We start from the raw sequence: 18,847 nt of genomic DNA, 5'->3' as shown, positions 1-18,847 counted from the left end.
ACAAATTGCTGCGGTTTTCAATCTTGACTTTTGTTATCTACTACATTTTCCACGTTTTGTGTCGTTTGTTATCTAAGAAACTTGTTGTTGTGCTTTGCTTTACGAAATATACACAAACAATATGTGTCTCACCTTCAAATCAAATTTGAAGGCCCTAACATTCTTACATTGTTTAAATAATATATAACATATTGTATTTATTTGCATGTTGTATTGAATATCTTTGGCAGATAACCGATGTGACCTCGTCGAATCAATAAATGCAAATTATGTACTTATTCGTTATACGTTCATTACACCCATCCGATAAAATGTTTCTGGTTAAGCGTCAATAACAATGGCAGGCGATGAAACGGGTTGGGGATTGTTTATAATTATTGACCAGCTGATGTGATGTGTTTGGTGAGCCACAGAAGCCACAGGGCGTATGATTAATAAGGTGCAAATTCGATCCGAACTTAGCCTTTTATTCTTGGAAGACCCTTGACTGACCACAAAATGCGGTTAGTTCGATGAGTGTTCATTGGGTGAACCGCATGCTGGCCAAGTTCTTGAGCCAAGAGGCTGAAGTCGTCACGACACAGATAGAAACAGAGGCAAACATGAATAAAAAAAAACCGCAATAAAAATGTTATACAAATGCTTACAGAAATATCTTGGCAATTTAAAGCGTTAGGCGCAGCAGCAACATGCAAATCAGAGGGAACGCGACAAACTGAGGCTCAGTCAGTCAGAGCCAAGTAAACCTGTCTTAAACTGCTATCGTGCCCGCCCTCTTCGCTGTTGTTTGTGTGTTTGTGTGTCGCATTCATTTCCATGTCATTTCATTTTTAGAAGTTTGCCATTCGTGATTTTAGTTCAGTTTTAATTGCGACACAGTTCGGTGCGGAACGTCTCGAGTTGTCTCAAATTGCCCTTCACACAAGATTCGTTTATCAATCTCCCATCGATCGAATTCCATTCTTAATTTTTATGTGAATAAAGGTGTGTGTGTGTCAAATATATTATGCAAATCAGTGTATTATTTATCAATTGCAAAATTAAATTTGTAATTATTATATGCCGTTGCATTCATTTGAGCATAATTTAATGCTGTACAAATAAAATATCACGCATACGCCCAAGTGTTTAAAGGAAATTACATTCATTACTCACGACCACGATTAAAATGAATACTATATACACGTATTTATTATAGGAGTATGTGCACATTTTATATTTATGCGAGACCGTTCAATAATAATGTCCAGCGCGGAAATAAAAAGGAACGCGAAAATGGAAAATACAGAAAATATAAAAATATAAATGTGAATGAGACCGAGAAATAAAAATAATAAACAATAAAACGGAATTTTCAACATGATTGCTCATTGAGGCACACAATGAAATGCTCGACTTCGTGAGGGCACATCGAAAACTTAACTCGATTTCTGTAACGTGTTGAATTTCCAGTTTAATCTAAATATTTGCCTTAAGTGCTTGCGCCGCCTTCGCATCGAAGTGCTTATTTGCATAAATCTTTATTAAACAACAATAGAAGACTTATAACAATTATTGTGTGTGATGAACAGTATTCAAGCTTAGTAATAATATTAAATAGCGACTCGTTTTAAGTATTTTATTGATGTACAGCTGTGAAATTAAATATAGCATCACTTTGAAATATTCTTCCGCTAAAAAAATGCTTTCAATAAAAGCGCTAAACTTGAAATCTTAATTTAACTTTTATTTCTTTAAAAATATCTAAATTGCATTGAAAAACAGTTTTTGGAATATTTTTTTCTTATTTCATATATATATTATGATCTGAAAAAGGTACAAATTTAATCTGATGCTATTTTGAATTTCACAGTTGTACCTCAAAAAGTTGTATTATAAAATTATTCCTTAGTTCAGTCATTGATTGACTGAGTCAGGTTTATTCCCCTTTGTGTGTAGTGTATTTGATGCTGACACTGCGACGTTGTTCTCTTATTGTTTTTCCCTTTACCAAGAATGCCATCATTATGATGCATTGGTTTAATTAAAGGAATACGTATGCTTGAGGCATCGACTTTTTCCAATTACGTAAAGGCTTTCGCGTTGCTCAAGCAATTACATAAATAGAGCGGCGGTCAGCCTCATAAAATTTGCATGCATCTGTGTGGGAAAAATCGAAGACTATCGAAGAGCATTGAAAACAAGAATATGTGATAATTGCAGCATTCATTGAAAAGGAAGCGACTTCATTAATGTGAATCTGTTTGCTGCAACAGACATTAAATTTAGTTCGATCTACAAAGTTTGAAAGTTCAAAGTTTCGCAAGTTGTGTGCTTAAGTGAGAAAATAATTGCGCTTAATTTACGAAATTTTGCAATTAATTTAAGTGACCAAGGAAAATACTTCGTGCAAGAAAAAACAGAAAAACGGGAAGAATACGGAGATAAAGCAAGCCACATTATAAATCAAGTGCGTAAATTATTAGCACAGCTTACTGCACTTACAATGCTTTTATTGAAAATATTTACTATCATAGAGAACATGCTTCGAGCTACTGGCAAATAAAATGAAAAGTCAGCAGTGCATTCTATAGCCTTTGACTGACCAATTGTTAATCAATAGACCGTTAATTTGAAAGTTTTAATTCTAAAGCTGACAGAAACGTAGGCCTATTTTCGACCGTAGCGCACTTTGGGTTCAACACGCACGAAAAACTCATTAAAATTCGCAGCGGAAACACAAAGTGTACGGCGGACAGCGCTGTAGCCTCAAACATCACGCATACGCCGCGTATACACCTGAAATGACAAGACGCGTTGGCGACATTGGCCCCGCTTTTCATTATACACACATTTCATGTGTGTAGTTACATGCACAGCTCGAACGGAACAGCAACGGCCTTGCAGTATCATCATTGCTCTTGGCTCTTCACATTAAATAAGTTACGAGTCTGCCACACAAGCGTGACATTCTCTCTCACACACTTGCTTGGCTTGTGCAACTTTCGCGCTCATTTGCCATAAATAACATTTGCAAATATGCGACATCAGCCATTTTAAGGATATCCAATATAGCTTCTTGTACTTTACCTTATTAGATCGTATGGCTTAATGTTCTGCAACCATTAACTAAATTTGCCAGTAAATTGCATCACACACAAACTGCTCTGCTTATATGTACATAGTTGTTTATCCCAGACTATAAGCCCGCACTATACTTTCTCACGCTTAGCTATGCTAATAAGCTTTTGTTCTTGTTGCTTGCATTTGCCAATTAGAAAATTGTTCGAATCTCGCAGCTGCTTGTTAGCCTCTGAATTATTAAACGCTTGCTCGGTTTCAGCTATTGGGGCAGCCCTCTAAAATGTGTGGATTATGGCTAGGGATGCGAATAAATTACGACCAATCACGATTTCAGTAATAAATTAAATGCAAGTATTGATTAATTATATACATCAAATGTTGATACCGAGATATCGACTGCCATGCAAAGCATTTAGGAATTGTTCATTATTATTTAATTTACATAAATTTAAATTCTAATATTAGTTAAACACATATTATTATATATCTCAAAATTGTAGCAATTTTTATATATTTTAGTATTTTTAGTATTTTTATTCAACATTTAATATTCAATTATTATTCAAGTGCTTCACATATAGAGTCTATTTATTTAACTATCTTGACATATTTCTTAACATAAATGCTTAATCAAAATGAATAAAAATAAATACTAAATGAATGATTTGAAATTCTGATTAATATGACACCATACACGGTATATTAATATATTTTTTATATTTAATATTATTTAGTATATTTAATATTTTTATAATTACTGAAAATTCGGATTTTCGATAGAAAAAAAATAATTTCACTAACCATTATAACACTATACACAGCATATTTACATACTGATTTTAACACAATTTAGTATATTTAGTATTTATATTTATTTTGCTTTAAGTCTCGTTTGACGCACATCCCTAACTATCGACTCAATTTGTTTACAATGCCGGTAGCGATTTTTGAATTGAAGTTTAATGGAGTGTTGGGTCTGACCCTCGTCGAAAGTAGATGCTGGCAGCTCGTTATTGGCTATTGCCAGCTGGCAGCTGTAAACTTTGTTAGTTCCATAAACAAATTCCAATAATGGGGTAGTAAATGGGTTAACAGGCACTTCCGAATTCTGTCAAATTAGCAAATTGATTTTAAATTAGTTGGTATAGGTCATGGCGATACCTTCGTTCCTCCTAAATTTTTAAACAAGCATTCATTAATGAAAATTAATTCGACATTTATGGTAGTTTTAAAGTGTTCTAACATGCCCTAATGAGAGTTTAAATACTTTTGGCACATAAACACCTGCGAATCGTGTTTATTTATTTCCATCGCCCTTACAACACAAGAAAAACTTGAGCTTGAAATATGTTCTCTGCACCTTAACTTGTAATTAAAAAAGGATTAACAAGACTATATTGTTTGCAACTCGCAACTTTGTTTCCCATTTCAAGGCTTTAATCTTTAATCTAGTGAAAATTGCATTTTAATATTGTACGTCCTTTTCTCTAGACAATCATTTGCACTATAATGCAGACATTATATAATATATACTGCATTCCCCTAACTAGTGCTTAGCACATCTCCAAAATGTTTATTTTCACACAATACCCAAAAGAGTCAAATCAAAAGTTGTCGACATCAAACAAGTACATAAAATGCAGTCACAACAACAAACCAACAAAAAAAATCGGTGCTGAAGGAACTCAATGATGATGTGAGGAAGCTAGCTACGAATCACATACTTAACGCTGCGATTTCACATGAATATTCCGTACGAACTCACTTATTCACTGCGTTAAATCGTCAAGAAATTCGAGCAGAAAATAAGCAACATGAAAGCAGCAAAGCAGATGTATTCAGCATATAAAAACCAACGACATTTTCTTTGCTTTTTTTATTGCACTGCAAAATCTGCAGACTTGAGTAGGAGACGAACATATGGATGTTCTCTTAATGTCTGTCTGCTTACCAAAAAAAAAAAATTTGGAAAATTGGTGCGTAATACAGAAACGAGCTGATTGCAGCTGTAATTTTATTTCTTGGCGGTATTTCTGAGCACATGCTGCATAAATATTTTTTGTCAGTTAAGTTATGCAACTAAGTTGCCATATCCACTGTAGACTGCAGCTGCTTTGCCTTTTTCCACATACTCTAGCTTTGGCGCATAAAAAGTATTCTGTATATAAATTTATTTTTGCAGCACATTCTCCAAAGTTTAATTAGCTGGAAATATATGCATGCAAAAAATACCTTTTGGTAATGTAAGAGTAGTTTTCCCACTTCCTGGTCTCGCTGCTAAATTGCATATATTTGAATGGAATTCCGTTCTGCACCAGAATGTTGGTAGAAAACCCGAAATTATTTATTAAATTTACTGCGTTCCTGTGACTGTGTTTAAAGTATGCATATGGAACCCAGAAAATTCACTGTCTACTCTCAAAAATACGTCTGTCCTTTCAGTTTCCTAAAACAACATTTACATTTCCGTGCATGCTTTGCTTTTGCTCTTCTTTTTTCTTCTTCGAACTGTCGAGCAATGTTTTGTCTTCCGCCTTTGACATTTCCAGTCTATTCATCATTTCGTTTAACTGGCTGAACTTTGCATGGTTTTGGCATTTAGCATTTGGCAAGTTTTCGAAGGATGCATTCAGCAAGTGCATTGCATATTACAAATATGAGTTCGTCTTTAAATTTTATGTGCGTAAGCTGGCAGTTCAATTTCCGTATCCGTTTCAGTTTCCGCTACCGTTTCCGCATAGAAGCACATTTTTATTTTCATTTTTGCATGTGGCTTTCACTCACCTTAGTGCTGCTTACGAGTGCGCGCAATAACACTTTGTTGCCAGCTGCGAAACGTGCAAATTAGTTGTGGTTGCACTTACTTCATATCATATTCGCTTCAGTCTCCACATAAATGTGGATACTTTGTTGCAGCTGTCGGTATCAATGCCAATGGCAAATACATTTTGCATTTTATGGACACGTGAGATGTTCGCTTTTCATGTGTTGTTTTTTACATCAATACTTCATCAGTTTCGTTCACTTAGTTGACTTAGTAGCTCTCATTAACTATTAGCATCTGATTAGAGTTTGCCAATATGTAATATTCTGTTAAATTGCTGACATTGAGTTGGGAGTTCAGCAAACAAAACCAAAACATCATTAAAATGTTGTCGCAAGTTTGCATTTAACTTGCTTAAGCCTCTTATCAGTTTTGATAACGGAAATTGCCAAAGTTGCTCGTTCAAATAACAGCGAACAGTCTCTCAGTTCAGTCACGACCGCTGTTAAACTCTCTTACGCTGTTAAGTGAGGGAAATTTTAACAGCGCAGCGACGCGAGGCGTAACATTCACTGTTGCGCCTAAAAGAGAGCAACAGTATTGGAATTAAAGTAGCGTTGCCGTTGAATTTATTTGATTGAAATTCTCGCAGCATTATAAACGAGCTTCGACTTGTCCTGACAGTCGTATGTTTGGCATGCTTGATTTGCTTGGGACTTTGTGCTGTCCCCGCCTCCCGTTATGCCCGCCCGCGGCTGTTATTATTGTCATTTTTTATTGGCCTTCAAATTCCGCTGGAGTAATGAAAAACGTTTATGTTTGCGTTACATTTGGCAGTGCTTATTTTGTTATGACCAAGTTCCGTCAAAGTTGCGACGCACACGGCCTATAAAAAGACGCGGAGTCTCTTAAGTAACTGTGCTCCCCCCTTTTCTCTGCCCAACACTCCTTGCGATGATAAACATAAAAATGCTTATAGATTTTTTATGACATTATAAATTTATGATTGACACTCAGCAAGGCCGCATTGATTTCTGTTCGCGTTCTCCGCTAGTTGAGGTCTTTCATAAAATTGTCACATGTCTTTCCGCACTCTCTCTGGCGACAATTTGCAGCATTTACTTATGCGGCATGGCTCATTAGGAAACGGCAAATCATAAGCTGAATTATGGTCTACTCGCTGAAATCATAAAGTATCTCATGAATGAACTCATAAGCATGCTAAATACTTAAGCTTTAGCTTCTGTGCTGTCAAAGGGAAATCACAGAACTCTTTTTCTGCACAGTGGTAACAAATTTGTCGAGTGACAAGTTACAAGCTGCTTTTTACTACAAGCTGTATCTCATTTCGAAAGTTATCGCTTTAAAAAAAATGAGAAACATTTGTCAACATGTTAACGTTTTGGTTGACTTTTTACTTAATGTCTTAGTTTTTACATTATTCTGATTTCTACCATTACTAATGTGTACAAAAGTAATAAACTTTCTTATTTAGTTTTTAATGGTATTCATTTAAGCTTCTATTTTACAATGTTCTTATTATAGTTTCTCCAAGTTTTATCTATACTTCCTTTTTTTAAGTGCTGCGTATTATGTAATAATAACATATTTCAAGTTTAGAGTAGTACTTAACAATTACTTAATTTAAGTGTTTTCCTTAGATGATCAAAGATTCACGAACAACAAATAAAAGAAAATTTACACATATATTTATAACTTGTTAACCTGTTAGTACAGAAATTAATTTATTATATATATAATGTAATATAAAGAAAAATGTTGACCCATCCCCCGAGGAATCCTCGCTTAGAACAAAATGAAAACATTATTAAATTTCTATATTTTTGTAATCTTGCTGCTTGATCTCTAAGCTTTTAAAGTATTAAATTATAAATATCTTTTTAAGCTGTCATGTTGAAATTCTGAATTCTGAATTCCATTACTAAGTTTATAAATTGTTCTTAATGTTTGTTTCCCTCTTCTAATGTATAACTTGTTAAGCTGTCAATATGTAGCAGAAAACCTGTTTTATAAATAATCATATAATACAAAAATGAAGCTGTTGTTAAGCTGTGCCTTCTGTTGGTTCTGATTAAAAACACATTCTAAAAGTATGTCATACATCTTCGTTTAAATGATTTGCAACTGTTTTTCAAATGTTTTTTTTTTTTTGTGTGTTTGTTTTGTTGGGCTAGAAGGCAACATAATTCATGTACTCTCGCTCTCTATGTTTGGGTTTTGGGTTTTGGATTTGGGAGTTGCTCGAACACAAAGTTGCCAGACTTACTCGCTGAGCAATAAAACAATTCCGCCCGAAAGTATGCTGTTAAAAATGTAGCATATCCCGCGGCGCCCAGAAGAAATCACAGCTGCAACAGCAGCAGCAACGGTAAAACCGCCACAGCAACGGCAACAGCAACAGCATTGACGGTATTTCAAAGATTTATACTTCAGTCCTGTTAAAATTGTATTTAATTTTTTTTTTGTTTCTGATGAAAACTTTCCCGTTTTTCGTTTCTCGTTGCCATTTCTCACTTTTGTACGTTTTTTATATTTTCGGCCCAACTTTTCGGCTGGAACTTTCTTGGTGTGCCGAGTGCATGCTTATTGCCATTGTTACAATGTGCAGGGGGCGTGACCAGGCCGCCTCCTTACAGCTTAGCGCACAAAGTAAGTTTACGCTCTTTTTTGTTTAAGCCGTTTCAGTTGCTGCTGCTGTTGCTGTTATTGTTATTGTTGTTCTTGTTGTTTATTATTGTTAGTGTTGTTGTTGTTGTTGGTGTTGTTGTCGTTGCTACAATGCATACAAAAGCTTGCATTGTTTGCTTTGATGTGCTCTGTTTGCACCTGTCTCATAGATAGCTTTGACGACTGCGCGTCTCTTTGATGTCAAATATCAGAAACTATTTTATGACATCTGCATAAACCAAACAGCTGACTATTGACTGTCGCCTGTTTACCTTTCCAATGTCCACAAATCAAATGTGGCGCCGCCCAAAGCCAAAGCCAAACTACAACTACAACTACATCATTTCATTTCCATTCATTGCCGCCGTCAAGTCAAGGACAACACGACGCGCCACATGCAATGAATTCGCAGCTCAGCTGTAGTTGCAAAGGAATATAGAATGCTATTTCACTTTTTGTATGTTTGCAACGTGGGTATTAAATAATATTTAGTAAAGGGAATGAACTGAATAAGTGCACCTTCATAGTTCGTTTTTGATTTTTAAATTCTTTCTTGTTTTTTTTTTCAGTTCTTCATTCTTGTTCACATGGTAACTCTTGTTCATAGTTCGTTTTAGATTTTGATTTTTTTTTTCAGTTCTTGTTCGTTCCTTTTCGGTTGTTTAGTAAACAATGTTTACTTTTGATCTGTGGTCCATTCTTGTTCACATGGTAACTCTTCTTCAATAATTCGTTCTTTTTCTCAAGTTCTTTTTGAATTGTGAATTGAATAAGTTCGTTTTTGTTTTTTTAGTTCGCTCTTGTTCAGTTGTTTACTTTTCATCTGTGGTTTATTCTTGTTCACATGGTAACTTTTCTTCTATAGTACGATCTTTTTTATCATGTTTCATTTTGATCATAATCTGAGATGAATAAGTTCACATTTTTAGTTTGCTGTTGGTTTTTAGTTCGCTCTTATTCAGTTCTTTTTCAGTAGTTCCCTTTTGATCTGTGTTTTTTTCGTGTTCACATGGTTGACTCTTGTTCTATATAGTTCGTTCATTTTCTCAAGTTCCATTTTGATCAGCACTTCCAGTTGATATGGCAACCCTTCCACAAATTGTTGTTGTAAATACTATATAGTAAATAATGCAGCTGAAGCGAAAACGTTCACAAACATGAAATTGGACCACAAAAAAACAAATTCCAAAAACTACAAGTTTTGGCTAAGCATAACAGGAGGAAAGCAATTTGAGTTGACATTTTAAATGTAAGCATTCAGCAATGTGGATGATGTCCATCAAAACTGTGGTCAACCATCGCAAAAAATTTCCTTGACATTTGGTCAAATATTCATCAATTACAATTTTTTTATTTTTAAAATAATGTATGTTAAAGCAATATGATAATATATTAATTCATTAGGTGTTATTTCATTTTGAACTGAAATACTCAATTATTATGATTGACAATATGATATTCTATGGTATATCAAATATTCTGTGGTATATTTTAATTCAGTTCAATTGTAAATTTATATGTATTTTTATACAAAAAACCTTATTGGCTGACAATTTGGTATATTTTAAATGTAGTAATATACCAAATATATATTCACCGGTATATGAAATATGCTATGGTATATTTTAATTCAGTTCAATTTTAAATTTATATGTACTTTATACAAAAAACCTTTTTGGCTGACAATCTGGTATATTTGAAGTACATTTCTATATATATATATATATATCTATATATATCAATATACCAAATAAATCTTCTGGTATATTGTAAGTATTGTGTTGATAAATTAATTTACCATATTTTAAAATGAATACTTCACTATTTTGCATTCATTCGATCACACTCTCCTGTAGCTTTATTACTTGTTGTTATATTGTTTTACATATTTATAAAATTAAGATAAAGTGTAAATATGTAACTGTCAATCATTCTTTACTTTCTTACTAATTAGCATACACGTATTGGGAGCCTCAATAAAAGTCTACTAGTGTCTACTTTTTACTTTTAGTACTTACAATAGTAACTAATCTATTACTATTAGCAAGTGTACCTACAGTCAAGCGATCCATGTTTACAAAGCGCATGCAGCAATTGTCCCATAAACAACAAAATTAATTTTCCATATTTTTCCATTTTTCCTTGCTATGAATATTTGAACTATATTTTAACATATTTATTATTCTTAATAGTGATCGCGAGTTAAAAGTTAGTCAACCTCTACTTCTTATGAATAGGCACTAAATAAAGGCAATAAAATTTATCACTTAAAAGCATGACAATAAGGAAATATTAATTTTTTACTATCCAATCAGGGTATCACTTAATCGCTCAAACTCCATGCTTCCATTTTCCCCTACTGAAATTTTCAGTGTTTTGCAATTGATGCTGAGTTGCTTTGACAGTGTAAATCGTTTGACAAGAGAAATATAAGAAGACAGGAGAATGTGAGTGAGTCAAGTGAAAATTGATGAGCATTTAATGTGGCAAAAGCTTGAACCGTATGTCAAGCAATTTCAACCTCAGAAGTCAACCGCAAATTGAACACAAGAAATACACTCTGATTGTCACTTCTGGGAATGCGCTTTGAGGCCTTTTCCCCCCTTCCAACAGGATGGGGGAAGGCGGCATTTGAATTCAAGTTGTGGTCGAGCAAATGACTCAGACTCCATTTGCTTTCTGGTTGCTGCCCACTTTCATTTCGATGATGTATTCGAATCATTTGTGTTTGTTTTGCCTTTTGCCAGAATGTTGGGCAGAGAATTCTGCTTGATTGGCTGCAGGCCTCTGTGTGTCCACATTAACTATGAGTGATCTATAGTTAATTACGAGCATTATTGTTCAACTCAACTCAACTTAACTCATGCTGAGCTCAACATGTGCTGCTAAGTGCCAAGTTATCGCATAATTACCAAACATTTCTTCTTTTTTTTTCTTTGTGTGTAAGTCAAAGTATTTGTTTTTCTCACCACTTTTTGCTGAGATTGTGATTGATTGGCTGCTGCCTAACCAGATGCTATTTATATGGGTGGCTGAAGGTATTTTCATTGAGAATCAGCATTGGCCTAAATACATATAATGTTTTGTAGTAAAAATTTTAGCTTTACTTCAATGCATGTACTTGAATTTAAGAGCCTAAAAGGATGCTCATAATTTAGTGAAATTACCGCAGGACGCCACATAAAAAGCGAAACCTAAAGGAAATATCAAAATTATTGTTATCAGCCTGACACACACACACTCGCATACACTCGCACACACTGGCACACACGCTGAGCTTTTATGGCAGAAACTTGGCGTAATGCAGCCTCAGGCTGGACCCAGCTTCATCGTTGTCCAGCTGCCAGTTTCAGTTTGAGTTCCAGTTTTTCATTGTTTTATGCCAGAGAGGAGGACTAAAATGGTTGGCCCACATTTGCTTCTCCATTTGGTGATTATGCCTGATTTTCATTTAGATGATGGACGAGGACATTCTCCCCTTTTGTACCCTACTTATTCCTGACAATATTGCCCACCAAAATACTCGTAGGCTGGCCAATTGGCCAAGCGGAGCGTGTGTTAAATTTTATGTCTGCGTCGCGTGAGCTGTCAACAAACCATAAAAAGTTTTATTTTTAATGTTGGCCCCTGGCTTCAATCTTGCCACAAAGTTGCAGATGCCTGGCCATGTGTGTCAGAGTGTGTGTGTGTGCGTGTGCTGCTGGCTGATTTTATAATTTCATTTCATTTTATGCCTGGCTCTGGTGTGCAACTGATAAGGTCTTATGGCAAGATCTTACAGTGCCAAGGCAAACAGTTGAGTTTTATAGATATTTTCTTTATTTTGCATTTCGCATATTGAAAATGTGCCCACATCCAAGGCACTTAATTTCGGATTTCTGATCAATTAAATTGTTTGCTTTTGTCCATCGAATTTGCCTAGGATTCGATTGAGTAATGAGAATGTTTTGATGTTCGCATTAATTAAGTCAAAGTCAAGTATGTGTTGAAATGTACTCAATGCACTTCCTAATAAACCTGTAGCAATTAGCTGCAAATGCATGGGGTCGCATGTTAAGTCGATCAACGCTGCGTATGATTAATGTACGTGCCTCAATGCCGAAAATGCGGAATGCCAAATACGGAATACAGAATGTGGAATGGGGAATGGGTATTGGCAAATGGCTCATAAAACTGATTTACGACTCAGAGTTCGGGTGAAGTTAATTGGCTATCAAAAAGTTCAGGTTGTAAGTTGTTGCGTTTATTTGAAGAGTAATTCAACTTTGCCACGTTTTAAATAGACGCAATTAATATTTGTTGCTGTCACGCCTTAGAGCAAAGCGAAATCAATTTCACATTATTACTTACCCCCTTGGAAGCGAAGAGAGCGGCGACTATCAGAAAATCTCGAAAACAATTCAGAAAGCAAACTCGGGGGCAGGAGACGGGCAAACACGGGAAATTCAATTCAATCAAGACGTCTACTTCGTCTGCATTAAATCTGAATTCCAAATGCCAGTGGGCACAAAACCGGAAGGCAAGGGGAAGGGTAGGGCCACTCAGCAGCAGCGGTAGCTTCAGCGTCTGGCAAACAAACCTTTAACTTTATCAAAGGTGCTAAATTTCACAAAGTGTCGTTGGCTTCACGCGAAATCAAATGCAAACAAGTTGAGAGAGTTTTCAACGTTGCCCAAACAGTTTTCCTTATCTGAGTGTGTGCTTAGGTGTGCGAGTGAATGTGTGTGTGTCTGTTTGTGCCTGCTGTGTATGAGTGGGCGTAGACGCGCATAAATTTACGCTATAGTCTGAGCTACGTGCTGTGGCACAGCCTAAAGGATTATTGTTGCCACAGACACAGTCAGAGTCAGAGTCAGAGTCACAGGCAGCAGGAACAAGGCACAACACAGCAAGGAGAAGAATCGCTTGGCCTTGATACTGTAGCCAAAGGCAAAAAGGGGCAGCGCCACAACTTCATATCAGTTTCGTTCTGACGGGGGCGTAACAGCAGCTCAGTTATTGGCAAACACAAGTGAAAATGCTGCAGGCTGATTGACTTTGATATACCTCCAGCTATGAGCGTCACTCGATGTCGCTTCAACTCCATGGCAATAAAAAACGTTGCGAGTTTTTTGCGCTTGCATAGTGGGAATTTGTTTTTTTTTTTTTTTTTGTGTAAACACATTTTCAACAAGTATGCAAATTTATGATGTTTTAACGTTAACATATTATATTAACAGCACGCAATCAAGCAAGCAAGCCAGTTAAATAACAGAAATGTTAACCTAACAGTGCTGTCTTAAAACGTTAGCTGTTCATCTCGTTGGTTATTGAAGTCATTGATGTTTAATTTTTATACATGTACATTTACAAAACAACGTAACTCAATAAAATGTATCTGGATTATTTAACCTGTTACTATTAAAATATGTAAATTTACAGTATTCTGATGTTAACATATTCTAGCTGTTAAGTTACATAATATTAATGCAAGCTTAACAGCTTAGGCTTTAAATATTGGCTGTTAAACTTGTTGTCTCTTAAAGTCATTGATGTTAATTTTGAAGAGAATTTACCAATTAATTAATCGGAAATAAAAAACATAATTCATGAAAATTTGAACCGAGATTCTCCAAGGGAACGGTGATTAACGCTTTAATTGAATCCTTTGCTTCGGGAACCATAAGATAAAGTCACTTGTGACAGGTGCTCATGTAAAAAATTCGAACTACGTGTAAGATCAACCCTGTTAATACATTTTCTACATTGAAGCTAACATATTAAGAAGAGATCAACCTGTTAAGTTACATATCATTAAAGTTAACATAACAGTGCACTTTTTAAACTGGCTGTTAAAGTTGTTAGCTGTTAAAGCTATTGATGTTCATTTTGCTCATTCTCAATTTAAAAAATATATAACAAAAAAACTTAATACTCGAAAACTTGAACTGTATGATGTACCCTCATATTTGTTTTATCCTTTAATACTAACATATTGCTTATATAGTGCACATGTTTCTAAAAATGTGTTACTTTAGCAAAGCTTTATTTCTCTGTTCTATAGCATTACCGTTTTGCAAGCACTGTAGATGCATCTTTGCTTTTTACATCGCCGGGTATTTGCGGTAACTGTCGTCGGCAAGTGTTCGAGTATTGCGGTCGTTTCGCTTGTGTCTTCATTGCAAATGCGTAAAGCTATAAAGTTGTGTGTGTGTGTGTGCTCTTCAATTCAAATAAACAGCAAACGTTAATGTGAATTGCGATATAAATAGCATTAACAATTGAATAAAACTGCAGATACCTATTTAAAAGACTCTTCATAAATTAAATATAAAAGTAATGTTAATTGTTTGATCTATTTATAGTAACAGACCGCCAACATGGTCAATGTGAGTGAGACAACAGATCTGCAGAATGAGGAGCTCGCCTTGGACACCACAATTTCGCATGGGAATGGCAACTCTGGTCCAACTGTGCTTGTCAACGCCACAACAACGGATGCCAACGGCAAACCAAATCAGCGAGTCTACGAGCCACGAGAACGTTTCATCATAACCAAGAATGTTGTCGTCATTGGCCTCGCATTCATGATACACTTCACGGCCTTCCACGGCACATCGAATCTGCAGAGCTCGGTGAATGCCGACAAGGCACTCGGCACCACAACGCTGGCTGTTATCTATGGCTCCCTCATATTGTCCAACATATTTTTACCCATGACAGTGATTAGGTGAGTGCTCTAATTCCCAGCTGACTGACTCACAAAAAGCGGTTGATGGAATGCGTGAATAGTTGCAGAATAATTATGCTAAATATAAATACTTGCAGTGTTTTGTTGTACAAGTTATTATTGCAATCACGTGCATAGTATTTATAGGAACAACTGCGACACTTTTAATTATCAAGTGAATATTAATAGGAAAAGTGTATGCACTTTTTAATGAGTTGGGTAAACATCTGAAAGACCTTGAAGCACTAGGAATGGTAGCAAACAAATAATCTTCTATTAGGAAACTTTGATTAATAGTATATTACAATGGACATTCAAATTAAATTAATAATATTAATAACTTTGTTGCCGTCCGTGCCTTTAAATACGATATTCAGAGATGGAGATATAATTTCGACAGCATTTGTAATACACACAGATAAAGCCACGCCCACTTTGCTCCAGCATATCGATAAAAATCGAATTTTAGCATAGACAATAATAATTATATTTTTTATAATTACTGAAAATTTGGTTGTGGTCAGATAAAAATTGTAGAAGTTTTATAAAAAATAATTTTGTATGAACACAACAATCTTGTATGTAAAAATAATTTGGTATATGTATTTTGTACTCTATGGTGTAATATACTACATCAATATACCAAATATAGCTATTGATATATTTTTTAAATATAGTTGTGGTATATTAGTTTGGTATATTTGGAAATTAATACCGCACGATTTGCTTTTATTTAAAATGACTGTAGTTTTCTTATTAGTTTTGAACAAAATTGCTCAATAAATAGTTCATTAATTCATTAACTCTTTTATATAAACTATCATTTAAAAGACTTATTTTAATCTAATTACCTAACTGCTTTTTAAGTGTATGTAGGCAGCGGCTAACAATATGTTAAATCATAATACCAAATCAGATTTAAATAAATCCATTCTGTTGAAACACTAATATTATCGATTCAAGTTATGAATAATTTACGAGCTACGAAATCATTTAAATTGATTGCCATATTGAAATATTTTCTTGTGTTGATTATTCAAATAAAAATCACTTGAATTGCAATGGCATTCATGATTTATGTTATAATATAGTTGGCACAAATTGTAAACGATTGTTTAGCTAAATCACTAACTTGTCAGATTTATTTGATAAATGGTTTAATACAATGAACACAACTGGAAGTCACAATTCAAAATAATCGTGATTTATAATGGTCACAACCTGTTGACGATTGAAATATTTGCATGAAAATTGTGTTCTTTTATTTAGAGCCCTTTAAATAATAGTTCATGAACATGAATTGTCAATATATAATTTAGCTAAGGCATTGCTCAAAACATTCCTTTCACTTCAAACTGATGCTCAACTGAGACTCAACTCATTGGCATATAATTGCTTCCATTCCACATCGCGGAGAACGCATAAATTTTCGGGGTTGCTATAAATGTTGGGCAATTGTGTGGCATTTTTATGGCAATTTTATGCAGATGCGACAGTTAAGGAGGTTGCGTAGGCGTGGAAGGGAGGCTGGGCGGTAGCTCAACGTGTTCGACTGTTAAATGTCAACAGGAAGTCCTTGGATTAGGAGGGCTGACAATATTGCATTCCCTCACACCTCATTCATCCCCGGAGCGTAATCTTTCACTGCTTTTTGGCAGGCAGCCATTTTGTTTTGGCTGACATTTAAACAAATCGCTAATTTATAGGAGACGTTAGCATTTCACCCCCTTCTCTTTTGACTTTCCCCTCCTCTCCCGTCCCCGATGCGCAGCACAAGTTTCGACGCATTTTTCCAACCCGTTTGACTTATTCCAGGCACGCACACAAGCCGTTGGCCCAGAAATGCTGACCGTGGCAACTTTAATCAGTTAACTCGATTTATTTAGATTTATGGCCGTCCTTGGGACTACTCTCTGTCTCTCTTTCTCTCTTCCCCATTTCACATATGTCCAGTGCCTAATACCAAAGCAAAACAAGCTCTCACTTATCTCATGCCACTTACTCTAATCAACAGTTGGTTCGGCTGTCGTCTCACCATGGCTTTGGCTCTTTTTGCCTATATGCCGTACATTGCTGCCCAGTTTTATCCACGCTTCGAGACACTCATTCCCGCTGCCCTCATGGTGGGCTTTGGCGGTGGACCATTGTGGTGTTCAAAGTGCACTTATCTGTCCACTGTCTCCGAAGCACTAACCCAGGTGCGGGGCAGCAGCTCTCGCAAGGATGTCAATACGGTCAAGTTCTTTGGCTTGTTTTTCATCTTCTATCAAATGGCCCAGGTGTGGGGCAATCTGATATCCTCATCGGTGCTGACACTGAGTGCAGCTGAGCCAACGTCGCCCGCAAATGAGACACTCGAAATGGAAGAGCTCGAGGCGAGCATCAGTCGAGTGGGCGAACTTTGTGGTGCACAATTCTGTCCAGGCATTGGCGCTGAAGTGAATCCCAATCTAGTGCCGCCGGCGCCTGAGCAAATCCGATTACTCAACTCGATATTCCTAATGTGCATGGCCGGCGCTGTGGTCATGATGATCTTTGGTGTCAGCTCCTTAAAGCGGTAAGTAGCATCTTTCTAATAAGGTAAATGTATTTAATTTACAAATTATTTATATTTTTCAGCTATGGCGTCAAGCGTGGCGATACTGGGGATGGCATCTCGGGACTGCGACTACTCACGGTGACCATTAATCTGCTGCGTAAGAGGCGACAAATTCTCATGCTGCCCATAACAATGTTCATTGGACTGGAGGAGGCTTTTCTCGCAGTGGACTTCACACGCGTAAGTGAGCTTTTAAGCTTTCAAGCGAAGACAACAACCATTAACAAGTGTTTGCTTTATTCACCAAAGTCGTTTGTCGCCTGTGGCTGGGGAATTTCCAAGATTGGCTTCGCTATGATTTGCTTTGGCATTGCGAATGCCATTGCCGCTGGCATCGCCGGTGCTCTTGTGGAACGCATTGGACGTGTTACACTGGCGGCCATCTGCGCAGTGCTCAATCTGTGTTTGCTCACCTACATGTACACCTGGGAGGCGCGTGAGGGAGACTACTTGAGCTATTGCGCCTTTGCGGCTATTTGGGGTATTTGCGATGGCGTCTGGTTGGTGGTTGTCAATGGTGAGCTTAAAGTGGTTGGTGTTCGCATTTAGTTGTTGTTCAAACCTTTCTCTTCTACAGCTTTCTATGGCATCCTGTTTCCCAACCACCTGATTGCCGCTTATAGCAACTTCCGTTTATGGGAAAGCACAGGTTCTGTTATTGGCTACGTCATCAGTTCACAGCTGTGCACATCCACTAAGCTAATCATACTCATGTGCGTGATGCTCGTCGGCTGCATAGGGTATGTGATTAACTCAGATAACCAGTTAGCTTCTATTTACAAGGTATCTTCTTTTATAGATACGGACTGATTGAGTATCGTGTGTGGCAAAAGCAGAAGAACATGGAGGCCATGCTGAGTGATTGATGAATGCGATATGATTACCAATTAGCTCTAACTTGATGTGATATTGCCAGCCTTACACTAAGTGCAATTAAGAACAATGCTCCCTTAGCAATCTAGAATATAGGTTTTTTATTGCAAATAAATCTTCATGAAAAGATTAATGAAATGAAAAACGTTGT

At 36.2% G+C, this 18,847-nt stretch overlaps 1 protein-coding gene across 1 annotated transcript; it reads left to right on the top strand.

Moving 5' to 3' along the window:
* The first annotated feature begins 866 nt into the window (after positions 1–866).
* On the top strand, positions 867–18,822 carry LOC117567078 (UNC93-like protein). Its single transcript, XM_034246827.2, has 7 exons — positions 867–984; positions 14,860–15,224; positions 17,239–17,781; positions 17,844–18,003; positions 18,073–18,340; positions 18,401–18,563; positions 18,623–18,822. The coding sequence occupies exons 2-7, from the start codon at positions 14,875–14,877 to the stop codon at positions 18,687–18,689; spliced, it is 1,551 nt and encodes a 516-aa protein (XP_034102718.1). The 5' UTR covers positions 867–984; positions 14,860–14,874; the 3' UTR covers positions 18,690–18,822.
* The last annotated feature ends 25 nt before the right edge of the window (positions 18,823–18,847 follow it).

This window comes from Drosophila albomicans, chromosome 3, assembly GCF_009650485.2.
Source record: "Drosophila albomicans strain 15112-1751.03 chromosome 3, ASM965048v2, whole genome shotgun sequence".
Classification (NCBI taxonomy): domain Eukaryota; kingdom Metazoa; phylum Arthropoda; class Insecta; order Diptera; family Drosophilidae; genus Drosophila; species Drosophila albomicans.
The sequence above is the reverse complement of the archived record's forward strand: the minus strand, read 5'-3'. Positions and strand labels throughout refer to the sequence as shown.

What these genes read in the sequence shown, in the direction of transcription:
- LOC117567078 (XM_034246827.2), top strand. Translation starts at nt 14,875, where the DNA reads ATGGTCAATGTGAGTGAGACAACAGATCTGCAGAATGAGGAGCTCGCC. An exon ending in TTACCCATGACAGTGATTAG is followed by an intron (nt 15,225 to 17,238) that starts GTGAGTGCTCTA and finishes TCTAATCAACAG; the next exon opens with TTGGTTCGGCTGTCGTCTCA. An exon ending in ATGCTCGTCGGCTGCATAGG is followed by an intron (nt 18,564 to 18,622) that starts GTATGTGATTAA and finishes CTTCTTTTATAG; the next exon opens with ATACGGACTGATTGAGTATC.